At 47.1% G+C, this 26,210-nt stretch overlaps 1 protein-coding gene across 3 annotated transcripts in view; it reads left to right on the top strand.

Annotated features, from left to right (window-relative positions):
• The window catches only part of KYAT1 (kynurenine aminotransferase 1), a 32,734-nt gene extending 10,118 nt beyond the window's left edge, over window positions 1-22,616 (top strand). The window contains exons 2-14 of one of the 3 annotated variants that reach the window (XM_084799353.1): window positions 10,612-10,797; window positions 13,754-13,812; window positions 16,297-16,444; window positions 19,056-19,205; window positions 19,287-19,373; window positions 19,681-19,809; window positions 20,253-20,373; window positions 20,634-20,710; window positions 20,803-20,892; window positions 20,993-21,179; window positions 21,265-21,344; window positions 22,052-22,138; window positions 22,219-22,616. In XM_084799353.1, the coding sequence (XP_084655479.1) occupies window positions 10,702-10,797; window positions 13,754-13,812; window positions 16,297-16,444; window positions 19,056-19,205; window positions 19,287-19,373; window positions 19,681-19,809; window positions 20,253-20,373; window positions 20,634-20,710; window positions 20,803-20,892; window positions 20,993-21,179; window positions 21,265-21,344; window positions 22,052-22,138; window positions 22,219-22,278 (1,371 nt within the window). In that variant the 5' untranslated portion in view covers window positions 10,612-10,701 and the 3' untranslated portion in view covers window positions 22,279-22,616. Of the gene's footprint in view, window positions 1-10,611; window positions 10,798-13,753; window positions 13,813-15,676; window positions 15,806-16,296; window positions 16,445-19,055; window positions 19,206-19,286; window positions 19,374-19,680; window positions 19,810-20,252; window positions 20,374-20,633; window positions 20,711-20,802; window positions 20,893-20,992; window positions 21,180-21,264; window positions 21,345-22,051; window positions 22,139-22,218 lie in introns of those variants that run through there. The other 2 variants (XM_084799354.1, XM_084799355.1) reach the window with 2 other exon arrangements.
• The last annotated feature ends 3,594 nt before the right edge of the window (window positions 22,617-26,210 follow it).

Raw genomic sequence — 26,210 nt, 5'->3', positions numbered from 1 at the left:
ACTCCCTCTGTAGACCAAGTTGGCCTCAAACTCACAGCGATCCACCTGCCTCTGCCTCCGGAGTGCTGGGATTGAAGGCCTGTGCCACTGTTACAGTTATTCATAACCGTTTGGCCTACAAAGCAAACAACTGACACAGGGAGACTGAAACATACTTTAAAGCTGCCAGCACTTCACCGGGCAGAGTCTAAACTGATTCTAATCTACTCGTAAACTAAACAAACTACCCTAAACCTTATGACACACATATATTCCAGGCACTTGCCACTATGACCCCTGGGCCAGTCCTTGTCAAATCCCCACCGTCCTCCTCCACCCATCAAACTCCTCTCCCTTCCCCAACCGTCCAACTTTCTCCTCCCCTCCAGGAAGTCCCGCCTTCCACTTCCTGTCATTCTGCCCAGCTGATTGGCTAAACAGCGCTGTATTGATGGTTGATACATTCACTCAGCATTCCTCCATAAACCACCACGCCTGGCTAGAAACCTTTTTTGTAGGAAAGATTAAGCTTTGTCTCAGGTGGAAGCAGTCTTGGCGGGCTTTACCCTTGGGGCACACCATGAATACCTTGTGAGAGACTGTTTGGAGCCTTCCTGGGCTTGGAATTCAGGAAGCCTACCTAGGAACTCCACCGTGGCTATTGTTTTCCTAATTGACCCTCGAAGGGAGAAGGGACCTCCCTTTGCATATGACTGGGAAGGTAGGGGAGAGAAAAACAAGAGGTAGAAGGAGAGAAGGAGGAGGCGCGGAGAGAGAGAAAAAGACCGGACCAGCTCGTGGGACTGAGACACCTAAGGACCCGTCCTGCCGAACGGATTCCAGGAGGTTTTAATCTTCTGTCCCTTTAACCTTTTTTTCCTTCTTGTATATGCTAGTTGGGTTGTATAATAAAGTTTAATTGTTAATAAACTGAGCCAACACTTTTTTATGTAAGATTTAAATTTTTTAGTTTGTTTGTGTAGTAAAAATATCCATTCTAAGATACAATCTTCCCTCTGCATAAGAATTCCTATGGGAGAATGAGTAGAAGGCAAGATAACCAACATATAGGCCTTTGGATCAAAGCGGTCTATATATAAATGTTGTAATTTCCTTTCTACCAGAGCCAATTCCTTTTCAGCTTCAGCTGATAATTTTCTTGAGCACCTTATCACCTTGTAAATTTTGAAATAAATTACTTAGCTCTTGGGTAGTCAAACCAATTGTAGGCCACAAGCAGTTAATATCTCCCAGTAATTTTTTAAAAAAGATTTTATTATTATGTATATAGTGCTTTGCCTATAGGCACACCTGCAGGCCAGAACAGGGAATTAGATCACATTATAGATGGTTGTGAGCCACCATGTGGTTACTGGGAATTGAACTCAGGACCTCTGGAAGAGCAGTCAGTGTTCTTAACCTCTGAGGCATCTCTCCAGCCCTCTCCCAGTAATTTTTGAAAGTCATTAAAAGTCCTTAATTGGTCTCTACTGATTTGTACCATATTTTCCAGTATATAAGATGACCCACAACTTGTCCAGTTAAAATAGTTTGGAATATACTCACTGTATAAGACTACCCCCTTTGCCGGGCATGGTGCACACCTTTAATCTCAGCACTCTGGAGGCCAGCCTGGTCTACAAAGTGAGTCCAGGACAACCAAGATAACATGGAGGAACCCTGTCTTGAAAAACAAACAAAACAAAACAAAACAAAACAAAACAAAAGACTACCCTTCATCTAACGCACACCTATGCAGTGGATTTGGACATGTGTCTATTTGCAGGCAGGGGACAGACAGCCAGGCACTTTATTAAATGCCAGCAGACAGACAGTGCCAGCCTACACTGCCCCCTTTAATGCTCGCTCCACACTCAACTGGACAAATGGGCAGGTTCTGGTGGAGAGCCAATCCATGCTCACGTTCTCCTCCTCGAAGTAGAGGAAGATGTGTGCAGCTTGCTCCTCGCTGCCTCAGAGTGAGGAACTGGCCACAGCACCCCCTACCCCCGCTGTATGCACCAGACATAGGAAGTAAGGGAAAGCAAGCTGCAGGCAAGTACCCAGCATATAAGATGACCCCCAACTTTGGTACAGATTTTTCAGGGCTAAAAAGTTGTCTTATATGCCAGAAAATATGGTTACTTTCTGTGGTCTAATTTCCCATTGGCCTATTTTGTATTCTAGATAATTAACAGAATCTCCTCTTTTTATTTAATTTTTTGGGGGGCGGGGAGCAATCTGCAGTCCCCAACAAGACAAAGTTCTATTTATTTCATCAAAAATCTTTTCTAATATACTTGCATCTGAATCAGCCAATAAGAGATCATCCATATAATGGTAAATTATGGGTTGAGGAAATTTCTTACAAATTATCTCCAATGACTGTTGTACAAAATATTGACACAAAGTAGGACTGTTTAACATTCCTTGTGGTAAAACATTCCAAGGGGGCTGGAGAGATGGCTCAGAGGTTAAGAGCACTGCCTGCCTTCTGGAGGTTCTGAGTTCAAGTCCCAGCAACCACATCATGGCCCACAACCATCTATAATGCGATCTGATTCCCTCTTCTGGCCTGCAGGTGCACACACAGGCAGAGCACTGTATATATAATAATAAATAAATAAATCTTTTAAAAAATATCCCAATGATATCTCTTTACTGTGCAGCTTCTATTAAAAGTAGGTACGGAGACAGAAAACCTCTCTCTATCATGTTCATGTAAAGGAATCATGAAAAAACAATCCTTTAGATCAATCACTATAATAGGCCATTCCTTAGGTAACAAGGAAAGCAATGGGATTCCAGACGGTAAAGTTCCCACTGGCTGAATACTTTTATTAATTGCCAGATTTCTTTCTCTGTTTAACCTTGGCTGTCCTGGACTCACAGTGTAGACCAGGCTGGCCTCAAACTCATAGCAATCTGCCTGCCTCTGCCTCCTAAGTGCTGGGATCAAAGGTGTGTGTCACCATGTCAGGCATTTTTTTTAATTGGTTGATTTTCAATTTTATTTTATTTATTTTCCATTTTTCAAGAAAGGGTTCTCTGTGTCGTCTTGGCTGTGCTAGACTCCCTTTGTAAACTAGGCTGGCCTCAAATTCACAGCAATCTACCTGCCTCTGCTGGGATTAAAGGTGTGTACCACCATGGCCAGCTTCCAGATGTCTTTTTGATGAGAAATACAGGAGCATTCCAAGGGCTGTTGGACTTCTCGATGTGTTGAGCCTCCAGGTGTTCTTGAACTGGCTGTTCTGGTGCCTGTAACTTTCCTTTAGACCATTGTTAAATCCAAATATGTTGGTCAATCAACCACTTTAGCGGTAAGGCTGTAGGTGCTTTATCCACAGTAGTTCCCCAATATAAAGTAGAACAGTCGGCCCCTTCTGTATCTTGTTTATGGACAGCCTGGACAGACTGTAACTGTCTTTGATAACCCTTTTTCATAATCTTAATTTTTTTGTCAGGAGTATTGCCTGTTTCCTGGCTTGGCTCTGAAGTTGGAAGGATGCTAATCTGGGTTTTTCATTGTTATAACAGATCTCTTCCTCATAAGTTTATGGCTATATCAGCCATGTATGACTTTGATTTTCCTATTTGACCTTCTGGCCCTGTACATTTAAGCCATCTGACATTTTGCTTTATTTGAGACAATGTTCCAATCTCTAGGAACTGTATAGATACCTTTTGAAGTAGCCCAACTGAATGCCAGGAATCTTAGGAAATTATTGTTACATCTGCTTCAGTATCCAGTAAACTCCTTGATCTCAATGCCATCTAACTGTAATTTTGGCCTCTTTATCATTTATAGTAGAGTTTTGGGTTTTTTTGTGTTTTTGTTTGTTTGTTTTTTCCATCTTTGGCACTTTTTATTTTATCTCTAGGAGCATCTTTATCTCTATTAAATGAGTTTTCTAAATCTTCAGTAACCCTATTTGTCTTATTGGACCTTGAATTTTCTTGTCCTTAAGAATAATCCTTTCTTGGTGAACAGGAAACAAATGGCTCACATTGTTTTTTGCCAGGCCTTGAACATAGCCCCTTTGACAGTTTTCTGAAATTAAGGAATTGCCTTGGCTATCTTTGAATGACCTACACTCATGAACCACAGGACCATTCCTTCCACTTCTTTTACATTTCATAGGAAATCTTTTCCCTGAGTTGTGACCATTATGGAATAATTTATCTTTAGGAACAGTTTGTTCACCATCCTTTAGGGAATGAGCTGAATTTTCACAGCCACAGCAGCGGGTGTTTTGTGTTTTGATGTCTCCTGTAGTTGTTTGTGCAACTATAACTGAATCATGAGCACTTATTTTTATGTCTTCAGAAGTTTTAATCCATCCATGAAGAGGTGCCAATCTTGCCCTCAGGGGTCTAATAGCCTTTCTGCATCCAGCATTAGAATTTTGAAAATCTAGAGCTGAAAGTAGAATTTCCCTAGCATTTGGGTCTGCTATCATTCTATTTGGAGCTTTAGTTGTTCTCTGTAAAAAGTCATTAAAAGATTCATTTGAACCTTGGGTTGTTTTTGTAAATGATTCCATTTGTCCCTGTTGTTCAACCTTGTCCCAAGCGCTTGTGGCCATTGTTTGGCATTGTTCTAAGACAGCATCATCAAGGATAATCTGTACTCTTAATTCAGAATATGGGCCTTCACCTAGTAACTGGTCCTTGACAATATCGATGCCTCTAGTCCTATTGCGCTGCTCCATAAGTGAGGCCTCATCTTTCCACCATGCCAGCCATTGTAACTGGGGACCTGGCTCTAAGATGGCAGTCGTCAAATCTCTCCAGTCTTTTGGAATTATGCAGTTCTGTGTGGCCCAATTATTAAGTATCTGCTTTACATATGGTGAGTGTAAGGCATAACTGTTTATTGCCTCCTTAAACCCATTTAAATCTTGTGCATCTACAGGTTGCCAATAAAAAACCTGATAACCTTGTGGATTTTCCTCATCTCCTGGTAGTTACCTTATCAAAGTTGGGGAAATCATTTTAGGTTTTTTATTTTTTTTAACAGATATAGACCACCCTGTAGTCTTGTTACAAAGTGGTACTGCATGTTCTGGCCCTTTTTCTTCTGGTTCTGTCTCCGTATCATTATTCTTAGTTATAAGCCTTTCTAACTTCTCTTCTAGAATTTGTTTCCAAATTTCATAATTTTTCATTTTGCTTTGTCTCTGATAGCCTAGCATTTTCCTCAGTCCAATCTATACATTTTTGTAATTTTTTTCTCTAAAGCCTTTTCCTTTGAAGAAGTTTAGAAAGCAAGAATGATTACTAAAGTAAAAATAGTAGTCACAATCAGTAACATGATCTCTCTCTCTCTCTCTTTCTCTCTCTCTCATTTAACAAACTCCAAAAACTCTGCATTATTGTCTTTCATCTTTATATGCCTATTCTTTTTTGCTTTTTTTTTTCCGAGGCAGGGTTTCTCTGTGTAGTCTTGGTTAGTCTGGACTCTCTTGAACTCACAGAGATCCACCTACCTCTGCCTCCCGAGTGCTGCGGTTAAAGGTGTGTGCCACCACACCCAGCTATATGCCTATTTTTTAAAAAACCTATCAACTTTAAAACTATTTGTATCTCTCTGTGAAAATTTAAATCCAGTTTTATCCCTTTATAACATAAAAACAGAAATTTTACCTTTCCAGAGCTTTGCTTGTTTCCCCAGCAGGTGTGACAGGATCAATTAGAGGCAGTCAGCTCGGCTTTGCTAAGTCTGCTCCATTTGTCTCCTGCCTGCCCGTGGTGGGTTCTAGGTTTGGGTTATCTCTTCAGGAGCTTATTCTCTCTGCCAAACTATGATAACATATGGTTTTCAAGGGTGTGGATACATTAAATTCATTGGGCATCAATATGTTGAAATAAAGTTTATTTTTCCTACATTAATTAACACAGTAAATTTTTGTTTTGTTTTTTGAGACAGGGTTTATTTTATAGTCCTTGCTGTCCTGGACTCACTTTGTAGACCAGGCTAGCCTCAAAATTACAGACCTCCACCTGTCTCTGCCTCCCAAGTGCTGGGATTAAAGGTGTGCGCCACCACCACCCAGCAACACAGTAATCATTAAGGCAGTTTTCTTCTTTTATGCTACCATTTAAACGTTAATAAAATAGATAATCTTATTACATAGAGTGCCAAGTCTATCCACTCATTGTTAAAGTCTTAGAAATATCTTCTATAAAAGCTTAGCATTTGATTGGGAGTTAATCATATACCCACTTGCAGTCTTTAAGAGAATGAATCCTTATATAAGAAGTTGAAGCATCCCCACCCCTCCCACACCCACTCTTCCCTTCCCACTGTGACTCAGGTGTTGGTCTGCATCATTCTGATGCCTGTCAGACATTTACGCACATGTGTGTTTATACCATCATAAGCTGGGTTCCAAGAAGGGAAATTTAACTTGACAGAAAGTCCTTGTAGTGTGTGCATCATTCTGCAACTTGAGTTTCACCCACATGACTTCCAGAATCCTTCCAGTTACACACACACCTCATTTGCTGCGTCTGCCAGGTGTCTGCACAATAGTCCACCTAAAAATGTCTCATTCCACTCCTACCAGGAAATTCATTTCCTATATTTGGCTACTCTGATTCATGGTAAATTTCCTCCTACCTAAGCTCCTGAGCATGAATGCTCATGAGAACTTCTAAGTATTTCCAATTTTTTTTTTGAGACAGGGTTTCTCTGTGTAGCCTTGGCTGTCCTGGACTCGTTTTGTAGACCAGGCTGGCCTCGAACTCACATTGATCCTCCTGCCTCTGCCTTCCAAGAACAGGGATTAAAGATGTGTGCCACCACCGCCCAGCCAGTATTTCCAACTGTTACAAGCAACGTTTTCCCACTCCCAAAGTCAGCCTGTGTAACATCCAGCGTTTGTGTATTTCTGCTTTCAGTATCCATATATTTTACTTTTACTGTTGTTTATAGTTTGTGTTGTGTAAGTTTCCTCCAAACATAGTCTTGGTGTTCAGCTGAAGCAATGCTTTTCACATTCCAAGTCCTGTTAAATGCATAATCCTCGTTCTAGACATTCTGTACTCTTTTTTTTTTTTTTAACATTTTCTTATTTTTAGTTTATTTATTTATTTATGTGAGTACTTTATCTGCAGAAGAGGGCATCAGATTACATTATAGATGGCTGTGAGCCACCATGTGGTTGATGGGAATTGAACTCACGACCTCTGGGAGAGCAGGTGGTGATCCTAACCACTGAGCCATCTCTCCAGCCCCAAAATTCTGTACTCTTGAGATCACATTGCATATTACTGTATGATCATACAACTTATTTTTGTTTCTTCTAACCCAGCTTACTTTTTTAGACTGGTGAAGTCCTCCAGATCCACACTAATAGCAGTAACAGGCCTGTTTTCCATTCTCATATTGTAGATAGCTGTGTTCAAGTTTCAGTGTTGGTTTTCTTTTCGGTTATGTGCAGGCTTCTAATCTTATAAACTTCCTTCCCTTCAGTATGAATTCTCCGGTGCTCGTGACATTTTACATTAACTATTTGGCTGACTTATGGTGCTTAGCCTCAGAATGGCCACATGATGTACCATGACCTGGGAACCCTTAATGAACACTTGTCCATATTGAAGGCACTCACAGAGTGTTTAGTGAATGTGGGTTTTCTGGTGTCGAATGTGATGAGACTTCTGGCTGAAAGCCTTTCCACACTCACTACACTGATAAGGCTTTTTCCTGTGTGTATTCTCAAGTGCAGGGTCAGGGTTGAGAAGGGAGGAAAGGCCTTCCCACATTCGTTACAGCCACAGGGTCTCTCACCTGTGTGGCTCCTCACATGCACGGTGAGGAATGAGCTCTGAGAGAAGGCTTTCTCCGACAGATTGTATTTGTCACCTGAATGAATCCTCACATGCACAATAAGTGACGTTTGCTGAGAGAAGGCTTTCCCACATTCATTGCACTCATAGGGTTTCTCTCCAGAGTGAATGTTTTCATGCTTTATGAGGTACTTTTTCTGGCTAAAAGCTGTTCAACATTCACTACGTTTAAAGTGTTTCTCGGGGCTGGAGAGATGGCTCAGTGGTTAAGAGTGCCGCCTGCTCTTCCAAAGGTCCTGAGTTCAATTCCCAGCAACCACATGGTGGCTCACAACCATCTGTAATGTGATCTGATGCCCTCTTCTGGCCTACAGGAGTACACACAGACAGAATACTGTGTACATAATAATAAATAAATAAATCTTTAAAAAATAAAATAAAATAAAGGGCTTCTTACCAATATGAATTTTCTCATGCTCAGTACGGCTTGATTTGGGGCTAAAGGTTTTCCCACACTACTTACATATGAAGGGCTTCTCTCTAGTGTGAGTTCTCCAATGTCTGATGAGGTTTGACGACTTCTTCTTCTTCTTCTTCTTCTTCTTCTTCTTCTTCTTCTTCTTCTTCTTCTTCTTCGTTTTTCAAGACAGGGTTTCTCTGTGTAGCATTTGTTGTCCTGGACTCACTTTGTAGACCAGGCTGACCTCAAACTCACAACGATCCACCTACCTCTGCCTCCCAAGTGCTGGGACTAAAGGCCTGTGCCACCATGCCCGGTGAAGTTTGACTTCTGCACACCTCATGCATTTATAGTTTTAGAACTGTATAATGCTTGTGAGAAATTATATATTTTCAGAACCAATGTATCAGACACTGATGCTGGATCAGACCCAACAGGATTCATCCTCCAGCATGCTGAGATGCTGACATCCAGCATTCTTTGTGTTCCATCCACAAGTGCTTCGGTTGCTGTTTGTCATCAGAACAGAATATCTACCAGGATAGCTTAGAAGAAAACTCCTGATTCCAATTGGTCCAACATTTCAGACTGTCCCACACAGGACTTTTATTAAGCCTGAATTTCTCAACTTTTAGAGACTGGACCAGAAATGCTATCTCTAGCTTGTTTAACCATTTTCCTAGTTTTATTTGGGTTCCTGTATAGATATTATTTGTCCCAAATCAGCCTGAAGAAGCCTTAAAAAGAGAATGCCATCCCATTTCCCTTTAGGGGGGGTTGGGTAAGGTTTTGGGCTATGGATGTTTATTTTCCTTGAGAATTGGTTGTGTTATTATCTGTTTTATTCAGAGAGAGAACGAGGTTGGACTCACAGATTTTTCTCTGAGAATATAGAAATATATAGGAATAATAGAACAAAAGGTCGATTATTGAATCTACTCTTCAACTTAAGGCCTTAATTGTTACTCACAAGGTTATTTTTGATTCATTGGCATAGAATATTATATATTGTTGTAAAATAAGTTTATTTTTAATTCATTGTACCATTCAATTTTATCACAAGAATATTCATTGTAGGTTCAATAGATAGATAAGGTAAAATATTCAGATAAGGTCTTCAAAAACCTCAGAGACCTACAGAATATGGCACTTGAAGAATTTTTTTTATTGTTTTGAGGATTCTTTGAAAAAATGAGACAGGTTGACTCCTGGCAACACCCAGCCTGCCCCCAAAGAAGGTAATAAGCATCGAGGAACCTCCTTAAGGAGATGGCTTCAGATGTGGCAAACCCACCCCTGGGCAAAAATTCCTTGTTTTCTGCCACAGACAGAATTCTGCCTGAAATGGGCAAGCTTGGATGCAGGTAGAGTTGATGGCCAAACTCTGCCAAGACAGGGTGGGCAAGTCCTTAATAGTCCCTACTTCACAAATATGCCTGTCAGATATATTGGGCCAGAAGGCTGAAGATGATGGTGCCAATGTTATAGAGAGTTTTGGGTGACTATTAACGTAGCAAACTGTCCCTGTCTTTTTTTTTTTTTTTTTCATTTTGGAAGCTGCTAACCTGCACTTCCTATTTACTCAGCTAATTAATTTTATTCCTTCTCAAGTCTCTGATGAGGTTGAAGACAGCAAAACATTATGAATATAACATGAATATAATGATTGTTTTGTGGTTCTGTGTGTGTATATTGTATATTGGTGTAATGATATAATGTCTGGGTAAAAGATGATGATGATGATGATGATGATGATGATGATGATGATGATGATGATGATATGATGATGATGATGATGATTAGACTAAAAAGGGGAATTGTGGAGGAATGTCTTGAGTGGATGTAACCGCTGTCAATAAAGTGCTGTTTAGCCAGCAGGGCGTGGTGGTGCATGCCTTTAATCTCAGCACTCTGGAGACAGAGGCAGGGAGATCGCTGTGAGTTCCAGGCCAGCCTGGTCTACAAAGAAAGTCTAGGACAGCCAAGGCTACACAGAGAAACCTTGTCTCAAAAAAAAAAAAGTGCTGTTTAGCCAATCAAGTGGCCAGAAGGACAGGAAGTGGAAGATGGGACTTCCTGGAGAGGGGGTAGAGCCAAGTTTGACAGTTAAGAGGGAGAAAAGACAGGTTTACAGTTGACAGGGAAGGACAGGATCATAGTGGCAAGTGCTTGGGATATATATATGTATGTATGTATGTATGTATGTATGTATGTATGTTATGAGGTTTAGAGTAGTTCATGTTAGTTTATAAGTAGATTTGTATCAGTTTAGATTCTGTCCAGCGTAGTGCTGGCAGCTTTAAAGTACGTTTCAGTCTCCCTGTGTCAGTTACTAGCCATCCTAGGCCAAACCAATACAATTTACTGTGACACTCCAGTCCCCGGCTTGGAGCCCTTTTCTGGCCTAGGCTGTCTGCCCTTCTCTACCCCTGGAGGGGAAGTCTCCAGTGCCTGTGGACCTGGGAGACATGTTCAGGAGTACAGCATCCATCTCAGTGCACCTGGTGTGGCCACTCTGGGGAAGGAAGGCTGGAGCCTCACTCACCCGGTGTTTGCACCAGTCTGTAAGTGTCCTGCATAGCACTCTACCACGTTCACGGTCCTGGGATCTGGCTTGATCCTGTCTCTAAAGCTGTGCATGAGCCTGCTCTTCCAGAAGCCTTTCCAGACTACGGCTGTCTCGGCACCTCCCTTGCTCCTGCTTGTCTCACCTGGACCGTAGCTCTGCATGGCTACTTGTGTGTGTCGGCTGCTGCCTGCGCATTATCCTAGTGCCCAGCCTCGCTTGTAGTAGGCAGTGGATGCGCAGCACAGCTTGGTTGGCTGGCCATGTTATGCACAGCTCAAGAACAACACTGTCCCCCGATTTATCCACATACTGGCTGCCATTTGCGAAGGCCACCCACTTGAGTACCCCAAATTTGTGGAATTCCAATGATCTCTCTCTTTCCTCAAACCTGTCCCACTCCACTCGTTTCTGTTCGTCTGTGAGCTTGTGCCCTTGTGCCCTGCACCCTCCCCACCCCAACCTAACGTCCCTTTTGCCAGCCTCTGTCGCCAACACTGCCACTGTCAGACCTCATTCGTTCAGTCACTCAGTCATTGATCTCCTTCATATTCCCTCCCTCCCCCCTCCCGCCCCCCCCCCCAGCCCCAACCCTACCTCCACCCTCGGCTGTCTGTTTCTGCTACATCTCCAGTTGAGTAATTATTCCATGCCATGACGTCACGCTGACGTCATCAGGGAGCGGTTCTGCTGCTGTGTGGATGAACTGGGGACATGCCAGGGAGGCCGTAGTTGAGACAGAAAAGGTGAAGTGTAAAGCACGCACTTGTCAGAAGCTATCAGAAACCAAAAAAGAGCCAGAAATAAAGCAATCAGGCCTGGGAGATGGCCCATCAGCTGAAAGTGCCTGCCACCAACACTGATGACAGGATGCCTGGGCCTCACATGTGGGAGCTAAGTAAGAATCAACTCCTGGCCAGTGGTGGTGGCGCACGCCTTTAATCCCAGCACTTGGGAGGCAGAGGCAGGCGGATAGCTGTGAGTTCGAGGCCAGCCTGGTCTACAAAGTGAGTCCAGGACAGCCAAGGCTACACAGAGAAACCCTGTCTCAAAAAACAAAAACAAACAAAAAAAAATCAACTCCTGCAAGTTGTCCTCTACCTGCACACGCATGCTGTAACATCTGTACCCTCCACATAAATAAACTACAATTTTAGAGAGTCTAAAATCCAACAAATCAAGTAATGCGATGTCTGTACACATTACCAAACAGAAAGCCAAACAAAAACTGAGAAGAAGAAAAGGAAAACAAGAAAGAGGCCCTGGGAGCACCTGGACGGCTCCTTTTTCATGGCTTCATCCCTACTCTTGTGCATGCATAGATATACATATCAGGGGACCTTTCTTTCTGTATTATTTTTTTTAAAGATATGGTGGCATGTGGCAAGGCTGGCCTCGAGCTCACTGCGTAGCTGTGCGTGCCTTTGTGCTCCTCCTGCCTCTCCCTTTTAAATGCTGAGGTGACTGGTAATATGCCATCATGCCTGGTTATGCAGCGCTGGGCATTGAACCCAGGCCTCACAGGAGGCAAGCACTCTACCCAGGGAGCTACAGCCCCAGCCCTAGCGTATTTAAGAAAAAATACTTGTAGCCAGTGGTGGTGCTGCTGGCACACGCCTTTAATCCCAGCACTCAGGAAGCAGAGGCAGGTGGATCTCTGTGAGTTCGAGGCCAGCCTTTCTACCTAGCTAGTTCCAGGACAGCTAGGGATACACAAAGAAACCCTATCTTGAAAAAAATAAAAATAAAAATAAGACAAATCAAATATAGGACCTGGAGAGATGGCTCAGTGGTTAAGAGCACTGGCTGCTCTTCCAGAGGACCTGGGTTCAATTCCCAGCAACTACACAGCAGCTCACAACTGTCTATAACTCCAGTTCCAGAGGATCCACTACCCACACACCAATGCATTAAAATAAACAGATAAATAGAAAAACAGTAATTATAAAGAAGAAAAACTAAAATATCTGCTAACCAACATACCAAAGAAAATCAGCCCTGACATTGTGGTTATAGTGAGGCAGTCTCAGCACCTCCTCTTATGAACTCTGTGGTCTACACTGTGAGGCATAACTTATGACACCATCCAGGATTCAGTAGAAGGGCAGGGCACAGAGCTGGCAAAGATGCTGTGTGCCAGGCCCCAACTGTTCCCATCCCTAGGAATGTGAGACTGCTGAGAAGCCTCACACATCACACATGAATGACTCGAAGTTTCTGTAGGGGCAGGGCCTGGTGCCAAGGTTGTCGCCACAGGCACTGTGACAGGATGCTTAGCAGTCTCTCCTCTCAGCCTCTGTGTGCCTTGTGTCCTCACGTGCTGGGTGCATATGACCTCTGCTGGCTGCTATGACTTAGCAGATCTTGACCCACAGTCATGATTTTTTACTGGCCACGGTAGGTGGCCTCCAAGCATGGGAGTCTAGCAATGCCCCCTCCTGGGCCTGAAGTCAGCGGTCCTGAGCCTTAGTTGGTTTGTTGCGTGACCTTGAATACATTACCTCTACGGCCCTCCAAGCTCTCATCTGTAAAAGGAACCCAGACAGATTATCCCAAGTGTATGGACAAGCCTAGGAAGCCCTTCGCCCACGCTAGTGACCGTTGTTTCCGGCACCGTTATTCTGCCATCCTCACACTCCTATTTCTCAGGCCTTTTGGGGTCATCTGTAACCTGGCCATCAGGGCTCAGGACACCCAGGGTCAGGACTGCTGGACTCCGCCCTCACAGCCTCTCCCTCAAGTGGGTGGTAGAGGTTGGACTGGTGATGGGGCGCCGCAGGAAGTCAGCAAGAGTAGGCTTGGAGAGCAGGCACCAGCCAGCCTGGCTCCCCGAGCCTGGATTTCCATTTCAGGAAAGCAGAGGGTGGGGCTGTGATGTTAAAGCCACTGCCTGGGGTTGCCCACACACCACTCCAGGAAGATTCTCACATTGGACTTCCCTTCTCTGTAACCAGCTCACCATGGCCAAACAGCTGCCGGCTCGAAGGCTGGATGGGATCGATCACAACCCCTGGTGAGCTAACTGGCTGGGGGGCTGGGTGTCCCTTTTCCCATGGGCTAACCATCCCTGACATGTGACTCAGTGTACCCAGGATGGGTAGTGACAGCCACAGCAGAGGACACAAGGTAGTAGTGGGCTAACCTCAAATCTCAGTGTCCCCCACTTGGCTGGGCAGGAGACACTGGTACAAAATGGAGGTGGTTTTACATCCTCGAAGGACCTTATGGACTAGCAATAGATCAAGCAGCAGGCGATGGCTCCCACGGATGATAACCGATCCTCCACTCCATACTTATGGCTTCCACATATCTGGGGACCGCCACTAAAAACAGTGACCCAGATTAAAGGTGGATCGTCCCGCCTCAAATGACCTACATTAAAAGTGGGTCTTCCCACCAGGTGTGGTGGCACGGGCCTTTAATCACAGCACTTGGAGGGGTGGATCTCTGTGAATTCCAGGCCAGCCTGGTCAACAGAGCGAGTTCCAGGACAGGCAAGGTTACACAGAGAAATTGTGTCTTGAAAAACAAACAGACAAAAAGAAAGAAAAGAAAAAAGAGGCAGGAGGGTGGTGAGTTTGATGCCAGCCTGGGCTTCATAGTGAGTTCTGGGCCAGCCTGGGTTGCAGAGAGACATCATCTGGGGCGGGGGTAGTGATTTCAGTTTTTAGGTTTAGAAAAAATGGCAGCACCTTTTTGTTGTTGTTGTTGTTGCTGTTTCCAGACAAGGTTTCTCTGTATAGCTCTGGCCGGCCTTAAACTCACTCTGTTGACCAGGCTGGCCTAGAACTCAGAGATCCGACTGCTTCTGCCTCTGGAGTGCTGGGATTAAAGGCCTGTGCCACCACCTTTCTTTCAGGCTTCCCTATGAGCAGCATTTGTATTTTACAAAGTTCCTCAGATGCCCTGTGGCTGGGAACTAGGGAGCCATGCCTGGGGGCCCCCGCCAAGTCTGCCTGTCCTCTGCAGTCATGCTAGAAGTGGCTGGGCAGGTACACAGCTGTAGTTAAAGTGAAGTCCTCCTTTGTAAGGCCACAGAAGAGTCACAGAGCCACTGTCCTCTCATCTGTGGGGGACACACACTAAGTAGTGACATAGCTGATTCTCACACACACACACACACACACACACACACACACACACACACACACACTTGTGGGAGACATGCATCAAGCAGTGCTGTAGCTGTTTCTCCCATAGACACCCGTTAGATCCCCTCTGCAGTGCGCCTGATGTGCTCTGTCCATGGCCCTGCCATGCCCACACTATCAGAGCTTAGACCCACAGCACTGTTCACCACACAGAGCCAGTCCCAGACACATGCCGTTGTCTGTGCTTGCAACTATTTGCCTATTAGTCTGGGGCCTGGAAGGATGGCATACTTAGAAACATGGTGGCCTCCCAAGCGTGAGGGCCGGAGTTTGGAGTGGCTAGTTGTGGAAGCACTCACATGTAATTCCTAGAGTCAGCTGGATCCCTGGACGCACTGCATCCAGCTAGTCTAGTTTACTTGTCGGAATTCCAGACCCATGAGACACCGTGCCTTAAACCAAAAGACGGAAGGGGCGTGAAGAGAAAGGACACCCGAGGTTATCCTCTGACTTTCCCTTGCACACCAGCACCCACATATAAACACACACACACACACACACACACACACACACACACACACACACCCTGATTCCCACAACCTCCTCCTGGAGTTGTTTAATTCACCACGCAATGCACAGGACCCACCAAGATATGAGGGGATAGCCTAGCACTCAGCTCTGTGCCCTCACAGTGGCCCAGGCCACCGGGAGGTGATGGAGTGTTTCACACTGTGCTGGGGACAGTCATAATAGGTTAGGCAATACTTTTGGCATCACCAAGTGATGCATCACCACACCCCATTCAGCAGGTGTGTCTCTAAAGTATAAGGGCAGCCAGGGGCCATGGCTTGGGGTGGAACCTTGCCTGGCTTGCCCTCTAGTGCCAATAGGGAAGGAATGACAGCAAGACTAAGGGTAAGAGAGGACAGGCTATTGGGTGTGACACCCGGTCTCCTGCTTGCCAACTAGTTTTGGATATAGATGTTTCTTTTTTTTTTTTTAATTTATTTATTACTATGTATACAGCACCTTGCCTGCATGTACAACTGCAGGCCAGAAGAGGGCATTAGGTCACATTATAGATGGCTGTGAGCCACCATGTGGTTGCTGGGAATTGAACTCAGGACCTCTGGGAGAGCAATCAGTGCTCTTAACCTCTGAGCCATCTCTCCAGCCCTATAGATGTTTCTTACCACGGGTCACGGTCAAAGTTTGAAGTCTCCTGGGATGAGCCATATAATTAGTGTAGGGCCCGGACACCTTAAAATGTGGGACATGTTGGGGCAGGGGTGTGTTATCTTTCTGGAGTGGCCTCATGCATGCTTACCCTGCCCTACACACAGGCAGATGTATCCCTGGGAGAAAACAGGTGACCTCCCTGGGGCTGACTTTCGATTTGTTGCCAGGGTGGAGATTACCAGACTGGCCAAAGAGTATGACGTCGTGAACTTGGGCCAGGGCTTCCCCGACTTCTCCCCTCCAGACTTCGCTGTGCAAGCTTTTCAGCAGGCCACCAGCGGGGACTTCATGCTTAACCAGTACACCATGGCATTTGTGAGTCTCCTGCCTCTCCCCATGGTCCTGGGGAACAGACACTGACACCCGAGGGTCAGGGCTGATGGAGCAGAGCCCAAAGGGTTGGGTTCAGCACCTCAGATCCCAGTGCAGAAGGCAGGTCTGGTACCTTCATGACCAAAGCACCTGACCCAGACTGTGAGGAAGTAGGAAGTGGCACGTGGTATTGGGAAGGAAGCTTCCAGGAGGAGATGGTGTCTCAGCCAACCCCGGAAAGATGTGCATCAGACTAAATCCCCGCTGCTCTGTGAGGGCCACACAGCAGATGCCAACACCAGACTAGAACAGTGCTTTTTTATTTTGTTGGTCTTTCGAGACAGGGTTTATCTGTGTAGTTGTCCTGGGGCTCACACTGTAGACCAGGCTGGCCTCAAACTCACAGAGATCCACCTGTCTCTGCCTCCTAAGTGCTGGGACCAAAGGTGTGTGCCACCTTGCCCAGCTGAGCGGCACTTCCTAAACTTTACAGTCTCATTCCCTGGAGGGAATTTCCCAACATTCTTTGCAATGCTTACTATTCTTTAGCCTGAACAGACTCATCCTGTATGGAATGTAATGTAACTTGATTATGTCACGATAGAAAGTATCCTGGACTTCCTTCCAGTCACAGCCTCAGTCCTTTTTATCATTTTAAATCCCCCAGCCCAGGGCCCTAGGGATGCCAAGCACTTACTCTCCCACTGAGCTACAATGCAGCTCCTCACTTCTTTAGAATTTCATACCTCAGTGCTGTATTGACATCGTTTCCCCCTCCTCCCTCTGCCTCTTTCAACTCCTGTGCCCCAGCACTCCCTCTCAAATTCATGATCTCTTCTTCTTCTTTAATCATTATAGTTAGATTATGTATAAATAGGGGCTGGAGAGCTGGCTCAGTGGTTAAGAGCACTGTCTGTTCTTCCAAAGGACCAGGGTTCAGTTCCCAGCACCCACATGGCAGCTCACAACTGTCTGTAACTCCAGTTCCAGGGGTCCTGTCACCCTCATACCAATGCAGATAGAATAAAATAAAATAAATAAGTGTATAGACCCTGCTGGGTCCATTTAGTGCTGCTTGTATGCACAGTGGTTAGGACTAACCACTTGAGATTAGATAACCTATCAGGGTGGAGAAGACTGAGTCTCCCCCTCTCAGCAGCCAGTGATTGGCTCTTCATTCATCTTGGGGCGGGGCCTTGTGAGATTTTCCACATCCGTACTGTCAAGCCACCTGGTTTTGGTTTTGTCACTGTGCAGGTTTTGTTTAGATAGCCATATTGTTGAACCCCCATGGTGTGGCTTCCCTGTCGTGTAGAGAAGACATTATCTCTCAGCAGACATCCTGGTCCTGGCTTTGTCATACTTTTTAATGACTACTTAGTTCTCTTCCATCACCTGGATGGGCCATGTTTTAATTACCCACCCACATTAGTGGGCTGCCTCCCACATCTGTTATGGACATTGCTAGCTTATCTTTAAAAGCGTGTATTTCTTTGGTGTTTTCTTTTTAATATATACGTTTGTTATTTTTAATTATGTGTGTGCCTCTATATGGGTATGTTCACATTAGTACAGGTGCCCTGGAAGGCAAGAGGTGGCAGGTGGCCCTGGAGCTGGAGTTACAGGTGGTTGTGAGCTGTCTTATGTGGGTGATGGGAATTGAACCCAGGAACTCCGAAAGAGCAGCTCTTAACTGCTGAGCCATCTCTCCAGCCCTAGGTGGTATTTTCTAACCCACTATCAATCAATGAAAATACAGACACCTGTTGCATTTTAAAATACCCTTGGTTCACCTGGGGCAGGGCAGATATTAATCCCCTAAACTACCTTCCCTATCTCCCTACCCCAATCCCATGCCATCTGCTTCTGATAATTTCTACTGAGCTTCCTCCCATTCACAGTCCCAAATACTCGCTAATGTTCTTCATCTGGGCCAGATCCTCCATCCACACCAGCCACGTGCTTCTCCTGCACTTAACCCATGGCAGCTTCCTTCCTTCTCCTCTTCCTCTCTTTTCCCCTTCCCAAGATCCTCTCAAGAACTTCTGCCCCAAAAGCCTGCCAACTTTTGCCACACCTACCTTCCTCCAGCCCTGCCCCGAGTAATGGCTTACTTTATTAGTCCAACAGGGAGTTGGCGCACGCCTTTGATCCCAGCACTTGGGAGGCAGAGGCAGGCGGATCTCTGTGAGTTCGAGGCCAGGATAGCCAGGATTGTTATACAGAGAAACCTGTCATGAAAAAAAAAAAGAAAAGAAAAAAGAAAAATGCTATTCTTGGACCTCATTCTGTGACCTTGAACAAGACAATTTCTCGGAGATTCTATTTTGTAGTGCACCCCAACAAATAATTCTTGGTTCCAGGGCTTGGGGGGGATGTCAGATCAGCACAAACTTTAAGCACAGGGGGACGTGTGAGGTTTCTGCTGCCCGATCTGTGTCAGGTTCTCCTGACACCCCAGCTCCGGGTCAGACCCCATGGCCAAGGCTGCTGGAAGATGGGACAGTTCAGCCCAAGAAAGCTGACTTTGCTAGAAAATGCTAGATGTCCTGGAGTCAGCCAAGCTGGAGGAGTCTAGGCTGACCCTGGGTGCCTGACCTTGCTCTCCTGGCAGGGTCACCCACCACTGTCAAAGATCCTGGCAAGTTTCTTTGGCAAGCTGCTGGGGCAGGAGTTGGACCCACTCAAGAATGTGCTGGTGACAGTGGGTGCCTATGGGGCCTTGTTCACAGCCTTTCAGGCCCTGGTGGATGAAGGAGACGAGGTGAGAGGTAAAGCCTGACCAGGGTGGGATGAGCCGGAGCTCAGGGGAGTGCTGACCCTAGCTATCTGACCTTTGACCCAGGTCATCATCATAGAACCTGCTTTTGATTGTTATGAACCCATGACTCTGATGGCTGGAGGTCGCCCTGTGTCTGTGTCCCTGCGGCAGGTAAGGGATGCTGGCTGGTTATGGGTGGGCCGAGGCTGGTAAGAGATATTGGGTGGTCATGGGTAGGCCAAGGCCAGTAAAGGGATGCTCGGTGCTATGGATGGGTTGAGAGACCAGAGGTGTGAGCTGGGCTAGATCTTGTGACACGGGACAAGGAACAGTCCTCTGAACTGGGAGGGTAGCGTCCTGAGATGAGAGGAGACTGGGGCAGAGGAGATGGAAAGAGACGCATAAGGAGATGAGTTGCTGTCAGGAAGGTAAACACTGCTGCACCCCCCCACACACACACACACACCTCCTCTTGCAGAGACCTGGTCCAAAGGGGCAGCTGGAATCCAGCAGTGACTGGCAACTGGACCCCACAGAACTGGCCAGCAAGTTCACACCTCGCACCAAGGCCCTGGTCCTCAACACACCCAACAACCCCTTGGGAAAGGTACTTGGGGGTCCATTCACAGACCTCTGCAGGCTGAGCTCTCTTCTCATCTGGAGCATTCTCTGTCTCTCTCTCTCTCTGTCTCTCTCTCTCTCTCTCTCTCTCTCTCTCTCTCTCTCTCTCTCTCAGGCCTGTTTCCCTGTGGGAAGTGGGAGGGCTGTATGCCTTCAACTCTGAGGGCCAACCCTCCCAGAGTTGTGAAGGCTTAGGCACATGGGCCAAGGGCCTCACCGCTTCCTGGGAGCTTTGGAACAGTGGGATCTCTGTACAGTGGGATCCAGACACAGCCAGTCTCACAGGGTCAGAATTACAGAGCTGGAAGCCATGCTGACCAATATTGCAAAGAGATGGTCCAGAGAAGCCCTAAGGCCTCCTCTTGTACTCTGAGCAGGCTCTGCACTTGGGGACAGTCCCTGGTGCACACGTGACCTTGGCTCCCACAGGTGTTCTCCAGGCTGGAGCTGGAGCTGGTGGCTGAGCTGTGCCAGCAGCACGATGTCCTGTGCATCTCTGACGAGGTCTACCAGTGGCTGGTCTACGATGGGCACCAGCACGTCAGCATCGGTGAGCGGGGCCTGCGCAGCTTCCCCTGAACACTTGAGCAGGGCTTGAGTCCAAGCTGGGAGCAGCCTAGACTTGGTGATCAGGACCCAGTTTCCTTCCCTAAGGTCTGAGGAGTGCAGTAGCACCTGCTTCCTGTCAGGAGCAGGAAGTGGAATGGGTCCTGGGTCCAGCCAGCAGCTCAGCGGGCACCAGTCCTTGGCACTGGGTCCCCTCCCTCTACCTCGCCTATTTTAGCATTTGCTCTTCTTGGCCTCCCGCAGCCTGCCTCCCCGGCATGTGGGAACGGACCCTGACCATCGGCAGCGCAGGCAAAAGCTTCAGTGCTACGGGCTGGAAGGTAAGTGCGGCTACTTGGCAGGTGGCAGCAGTGGGAGGACTGAGCAAGGGCTCCTCTGGCCCCGGGACCCCACTGACTGTGTCCTGCTCCAGGTGGGCTGGGTCGTGGGCCCAGATAGCATCATGAAGCACCTGCGGACTGTACACCAGAACTCTATCTTCCACTGCCCCACCCAGGCCCAGGTGAGAAGGGCGGGGAAACCCCATGGTCGGGGGAAGGCCACAGAGAAGGAGGCACTCAAAGAAAGACCTGTTTGTCCATCTGTCTGTCTGCCCTGTCCAGGCTGCAGTGGCCCAGTGCTTTGAGCGGGAACAGCAACACTTTGGACAACCCAGCAGCTACTTTTTGCAGTTTCCCCGGGCAATGCAGTTAAACCGAGACCACATGATCCGCAGCCTACAGTCAGTGGGCCTCAAGCCTTTAATCCCCCAAGGCAGCTACTTCCTCATTGCAGACATCTCAGACTTCAGTGAGTGGGACTGGCCATGTCACTCAGGATTTGGGGAGGTGTCAAAGTTGACTGGGACTCAGCATGACCTCTTCTGTTACCTCAGAGAGCAAGATGCCAGACCTTCCTGGAGCTGTGGGGGAGCCCTATGATAGTCGCTTTGTCAAGTGGATGATCAAAAACAAGGTAGGCGGGGTTGCGGGGTGGGGGGTGGGTCTTAGCTCAGTGGTAGAGCACTTGCCTAGCAAGCGCAAGGCCCTGGGTTCAGTCCTCAGCTCTGAAAACAAAAACAAAAACAAAGCCAAAAACAATAGGCTGGGCCTCTTGCCAGGGCCAATAGACATAGCTGCACAGGCTGCGTACTGTTCACGGGTGTCAAGGGCCAGCAGCCAAACCTTCTCCGCGGCCCCTGGGACGAGGCTGACTGCGGAGCATCTGTCTCACTTGCACTAAGAAACCATGCTGGCTCCAGGGGTCCCTGCCCTTCCTCTCTCCTGTACAGCGAGACTCTAGCCCCTTTGCTCTCAACCCCCACCCCCAGGTCCAAACTTTGTTCTTCCCCAGCTCTGCCCTGGCATGTGGCACATCCCTCCCCTATTCTAGCGCTCTCTGCACCCTGGGAGGAGAAACCTGGTAGGATGCTCTGGGACTTCTTCCCTCCTGACCTAGTAGGATGCTCTGGGACTTCCCTCCTGACCTAGTAGGATGCTCTGGGACTTCCCTCCTGACCTAGTAGGATGCTCTGGGACTTCCCTCCTGACCTAGTAGGATGCTCTGGGACTTCCCTCCTGACCATCACAGATGCCGGAGACGCCTCGAGCCCTTACTCTCTGTCCCCTGAGCGCATGTCTTGAGTCTCAAGGCAATGCAGTCATGGGCTTCCTCCTCCCCAGGGCCTGGCGGCCGTCCCCGTCTCCATCTTCCTCAGTCAACCCCATAAGAACGGCTTTGACCACTACGTCCGATTCTGTTTTGTGAAGGTGAGAGAAGGCTGGGGAACTTGGAGGGGCCTGGCTAGCCACCGGGCAGAACAAAAGAAGGCTCAATGGGTGTCTTGCAGGATGAGGCCACGCTCCAGGCCATGGATAGGAGACTGCAGAAGTGGAAAGGAGAGGCCTAGCCGTGAGGCTACCTTCAGCCCTGCCTCACACATGGAGGCCTCAGCTGCTCCTCATCACAGGGATGGTTGTCGGATGGCCAGCTGGATGACTGGGCGTGCTTGCAGGAAAGAGGCCGTTTATTTGGGGGTTTGGACAAACTTTTCCCGCAGTGTCTGCACGGCTGTCTGAGCCACATTCTACACGTTGGTGGCCTTGGGTTTCAGGCCTGAAGGCCTGCCCCAGCCCTCCCTGCCTCAGCCGAGTTGAGGCTCAAAGGTTTCTCCCCTTCTCGTGTGACCTCAGAATGTTGCTTCTGGTTTGACTGCTCTGTTCCTAATAAAGTTTTAAGTTATTGGAACCCTCAAGGCCACCGCTCTCTTCCTTTGCCCTCTGCTGCACAGGGCTTGCAATAGTTAGAAGAGAGCCCAGAGAACCTCAGACCCTACACCTTACTTAAGCGGGGAGGGAGGCCTGGAAACTTGGGAGTCATCTGAAGTCGCAGGCTTGGCATAGCATGGCAACTCAGATTCAGACCTGAGCTGTCTGCTATGTTCCTCATCCTCAGAAGATGCAAGCTCCAGGCTGGGTTAGGATGTTCGTCTTGAAGGCACAGGGGTTCAAGAACAGCCTGGTATGTGCACAGCAGTAGGAGGCATCTGCCATCGGCCCCACTGGTCCTTACTCCCATGTAGCAGCTCCAACATGGGAAGGAAGTGTGGGAAGGGCGGCCCTGGGGTAGCCATCCTGGCTGGAGTGCACCTGCCTGTCCTGCTGCACAGTGGCCATGTAAAGTGAGGTTTGATTTGCGCAGGTTTTAGACAGGCCTGAAACTCAATGTGTAGACCACACTGCCTCAAATTTGTGCTCTTCCTGCCTCGGCTTCCGGAGTACTGAAATTACAGCATGCTCCACACCTGCCTTAGAAGTGGGATTTGATCCCTAGTTATGTGTCCCATTAAAGCCACTGTAGCCCCCAAATGCCTACAGGAGGCCATGCGAGGAGCCAGGTTCATACGCGGAGCAAACTTGGGTGTTGCGGGTTGGTCTGATGTAATTTGATGCTAATTAATAAGAGGCCTTCACACCTGGGCAGGGCGAATGGGATAGGCGTGGCTAAGGTTTCCGGGCTTGGAGAGACAGAGAGAATCTTGGGAAGAAGAGAGACCAGAGGAGAAGAGAGGAGAAGAAGGCGGCCACGGGTTAGATGGAGGAGAAGCACATGGCCATCGTGAATGGAGGATTTGGCCCAGATGAAGAACATTAGCAAGTATATGGGATTATGGATGGGAGGTAACTTGATAGAAATTATTAGAACCATATGGCATGGGATTGGGACAGGTACACCTGCCCCACTATGGGAAGTAGTTTAGGGGATTAATATCTGCCCTGCCCCAGGTTAACTAAGGCTGTTTTAAAATACAGCAGGTGTCTGTGTCTTGATTGATTGCTAGCGGGTTAGAAAATACTGTCGTAATAATAATTATAGGGGGCTGGACAGATGGCTCCATGGTTAAGAGCACTGCCTGCTCTTCCAAAGGACCCGGGTTCAATTTCCCAGCACCCACATGGCAGCTCACAACTGCCTGTAACTCCAAGATCTGACACTTTCACACCGACACACATAGATTAAAACTAAATAAAATATTTTTTTAAAAAAATAATAATTATAGGCCTAATAATACACACTATTAGATCATACTGGTATATTAACAACAACACTTGAGAGTTTCACTCATGTCTTTTCTTGAACCTAGAGAAACCATGGGGACATAAGGTATGAGAACTTTTAGAAATGTTTCCCCTGGTACAAAATTCATAAAACATTAGGCTTTGGCTGGGAGTGGTGGCACACGCCTTTTTTGTTGTTGCTGTTGTTTTGTTTGTTTTTCAGACAGGGTTTCTCTGTGTAACCTTGGCTGCTTTGGCCTCACTTTTTAGACCAAGATGGCCTCAAACTCACAGTGATCTGCCTGCCTCTGCCTCCCAAGTGCTGGGATTAAAGGCATGTGCCACCACTGAGAGCCCAGCACTGATGTTATGAGCGGATATCCCACATATGCCTTTAACCCCAGCTGGGAGTGTGCTGGAGACAGAGCATCTTGGTGGCTTTCAGCCTAGGCAGCAGCCATGAGCCTCAGCATGAGTTTAATCACAGTAGAAATGCGACGGTGAAGCTGGCTGCATGGTGCACACTTGGTTTTGTTTTGAGACAGGGTTTCTCTATGTAGCTCTGGAACTCACTGTATAGACCAGGCTGGCCTTGAACTCAAGGAGCTCCTCCTGCCTCTGGAGTGCTGGAATTAAATGCATGAATTGCTAAACCCAGTTTATGGTGCATATTTGTTATCCCAGTCCTCACGAGGCTGAGGCAGGAGGATCCTGAGTCAAGGCTGTGTGAGCCTCTGAGTCCGTGCCTCCTCACCACCCCCACCTCAAAGAAACTTGGGATTCTATGGTTAAGCAAACTCGCTGTTCTTCCAGAGGACCTGGGTTCAAATCCCAGCACACACCTAGTGGCTGTAACAATCTACTGTTACCTCAGTCCCAGGGGGATCCAGTGGCCCCTCAGGCACCAGGCAAGACTACGGTGCAGAGACATATGTGCAAACAAAACCCCGAGAGCATGGTGTGGCAGCAGGCCTGTGATTTCAGCACTTGGGAGGATGAGGCAAGAGGACTGATACTAACTCAACAAACAAAAGCAAAGCAAGCAAAACAAAGAGACAGTATAACTGGAAAGAGAGAACCCTGATGTGACTGGGTTTGGTTGATAACGGGCCGGTATTGTTCCTCAACTGTGACAAAGTGACAGTGATTACTGTGTAGCAGTAATACAAGGGGGTGTGGTGGCACACGCCCTTCATCTCAGCAGAGGCAGGTAGAGCTCTGTGCGTTTCAGGCCTTCCTGGTCTACCATAGTAAGTTTCAGGATAGTCTGAGCTATATATTAAGGTCCTGTTTCAAAAACAACAAGGGGCCCGGAGTGGTGGCGCACGCCTTTAATCCCAGCACTCAGGAGGCAGAGGCAGCGCTGTGAGTTCGAGGCCAGCCTGGTCTACAAAGTGAGTCCAGGACAGCCAAGGCTACACATAGAAACCCTGTCTCGAAAAACCAAAAAAGAAAAAAAAAAAACCTGTCTCAAAAAAACAAAATTAGGGCTGGAAAGACGGCTCAGAGGTTAAGAGCACCAGCTGCTCTTCCAAAGGATCCAGCTTCAATTCCCAGCACCCACATGGCAGCTCACAACCACCTGTAACTCCATTCCCTGAGGATTTGACAGCCTCACACACACACACAGACAGACGTACAAGCAAAACACCTGACGGATATTTAAAAAAAAAATTGAAAAAAAAATCACTGACTGTTTGCAAAAGTCACTTCAAAGCCTAGGTGGCGTCACTCTGGAATTCATGCCAGATACAATGGCTCTGCTAAAATTCTGCTACAGTGAGCACTTCAGTCCTTCCTTCCCATTTTTGTCTTAAACGTGAAATTACTTTAAAGTGGGCAGAGAATGTTGGTGGATGGTAGAGGGCTTGCATGCTGGAGACCTTGGATTTGATCCTCAGAACTGCCAAAAAGTAATCATAGCACTCAGGAGGTAGATGGACAACAGTCTTGAGTTTGAGGTCAGCCCAAGCTACATAGTATATATATTAAATTTAGAGAGCCACACACAAACAACTAAATTGAGCAGGGTTGGGAATGTAGCTCACTCGTAGAGTGCTTAATTTAGCTTGTTTCAGGCCCTTAGATGGCTCAGTGTAAAGGCTTTTCCAGAGGTCCTGAGTTCAATTTATAGATGGTGGCTCAGGACCATCTATAAAGAGATCTGCTGCCCTCTTCTGGTGTACAGGCATACTTGTAGACAGAACATTGATTATGTAAAAAAAAAAAAAAGTTTTTTTAAAAAAGTGCAAATAAACTAATTGAAGCACTGGATTAAACTACT

This window comes from Acomys minous (genome assembly GCF_964271855.1).
Source record: "Acomys minous genome assembly, chromosome: 10".
In the NCBI taxonomy this organism is placed as follows: Eukaryota; Metazoa; Chordata; class Mammalia; order Rodentia; family Muridae; genus Acomys; species Acomys minous.
This window is presented reverse-complemented; position numbering and strand designations above follow the sequence as displayed.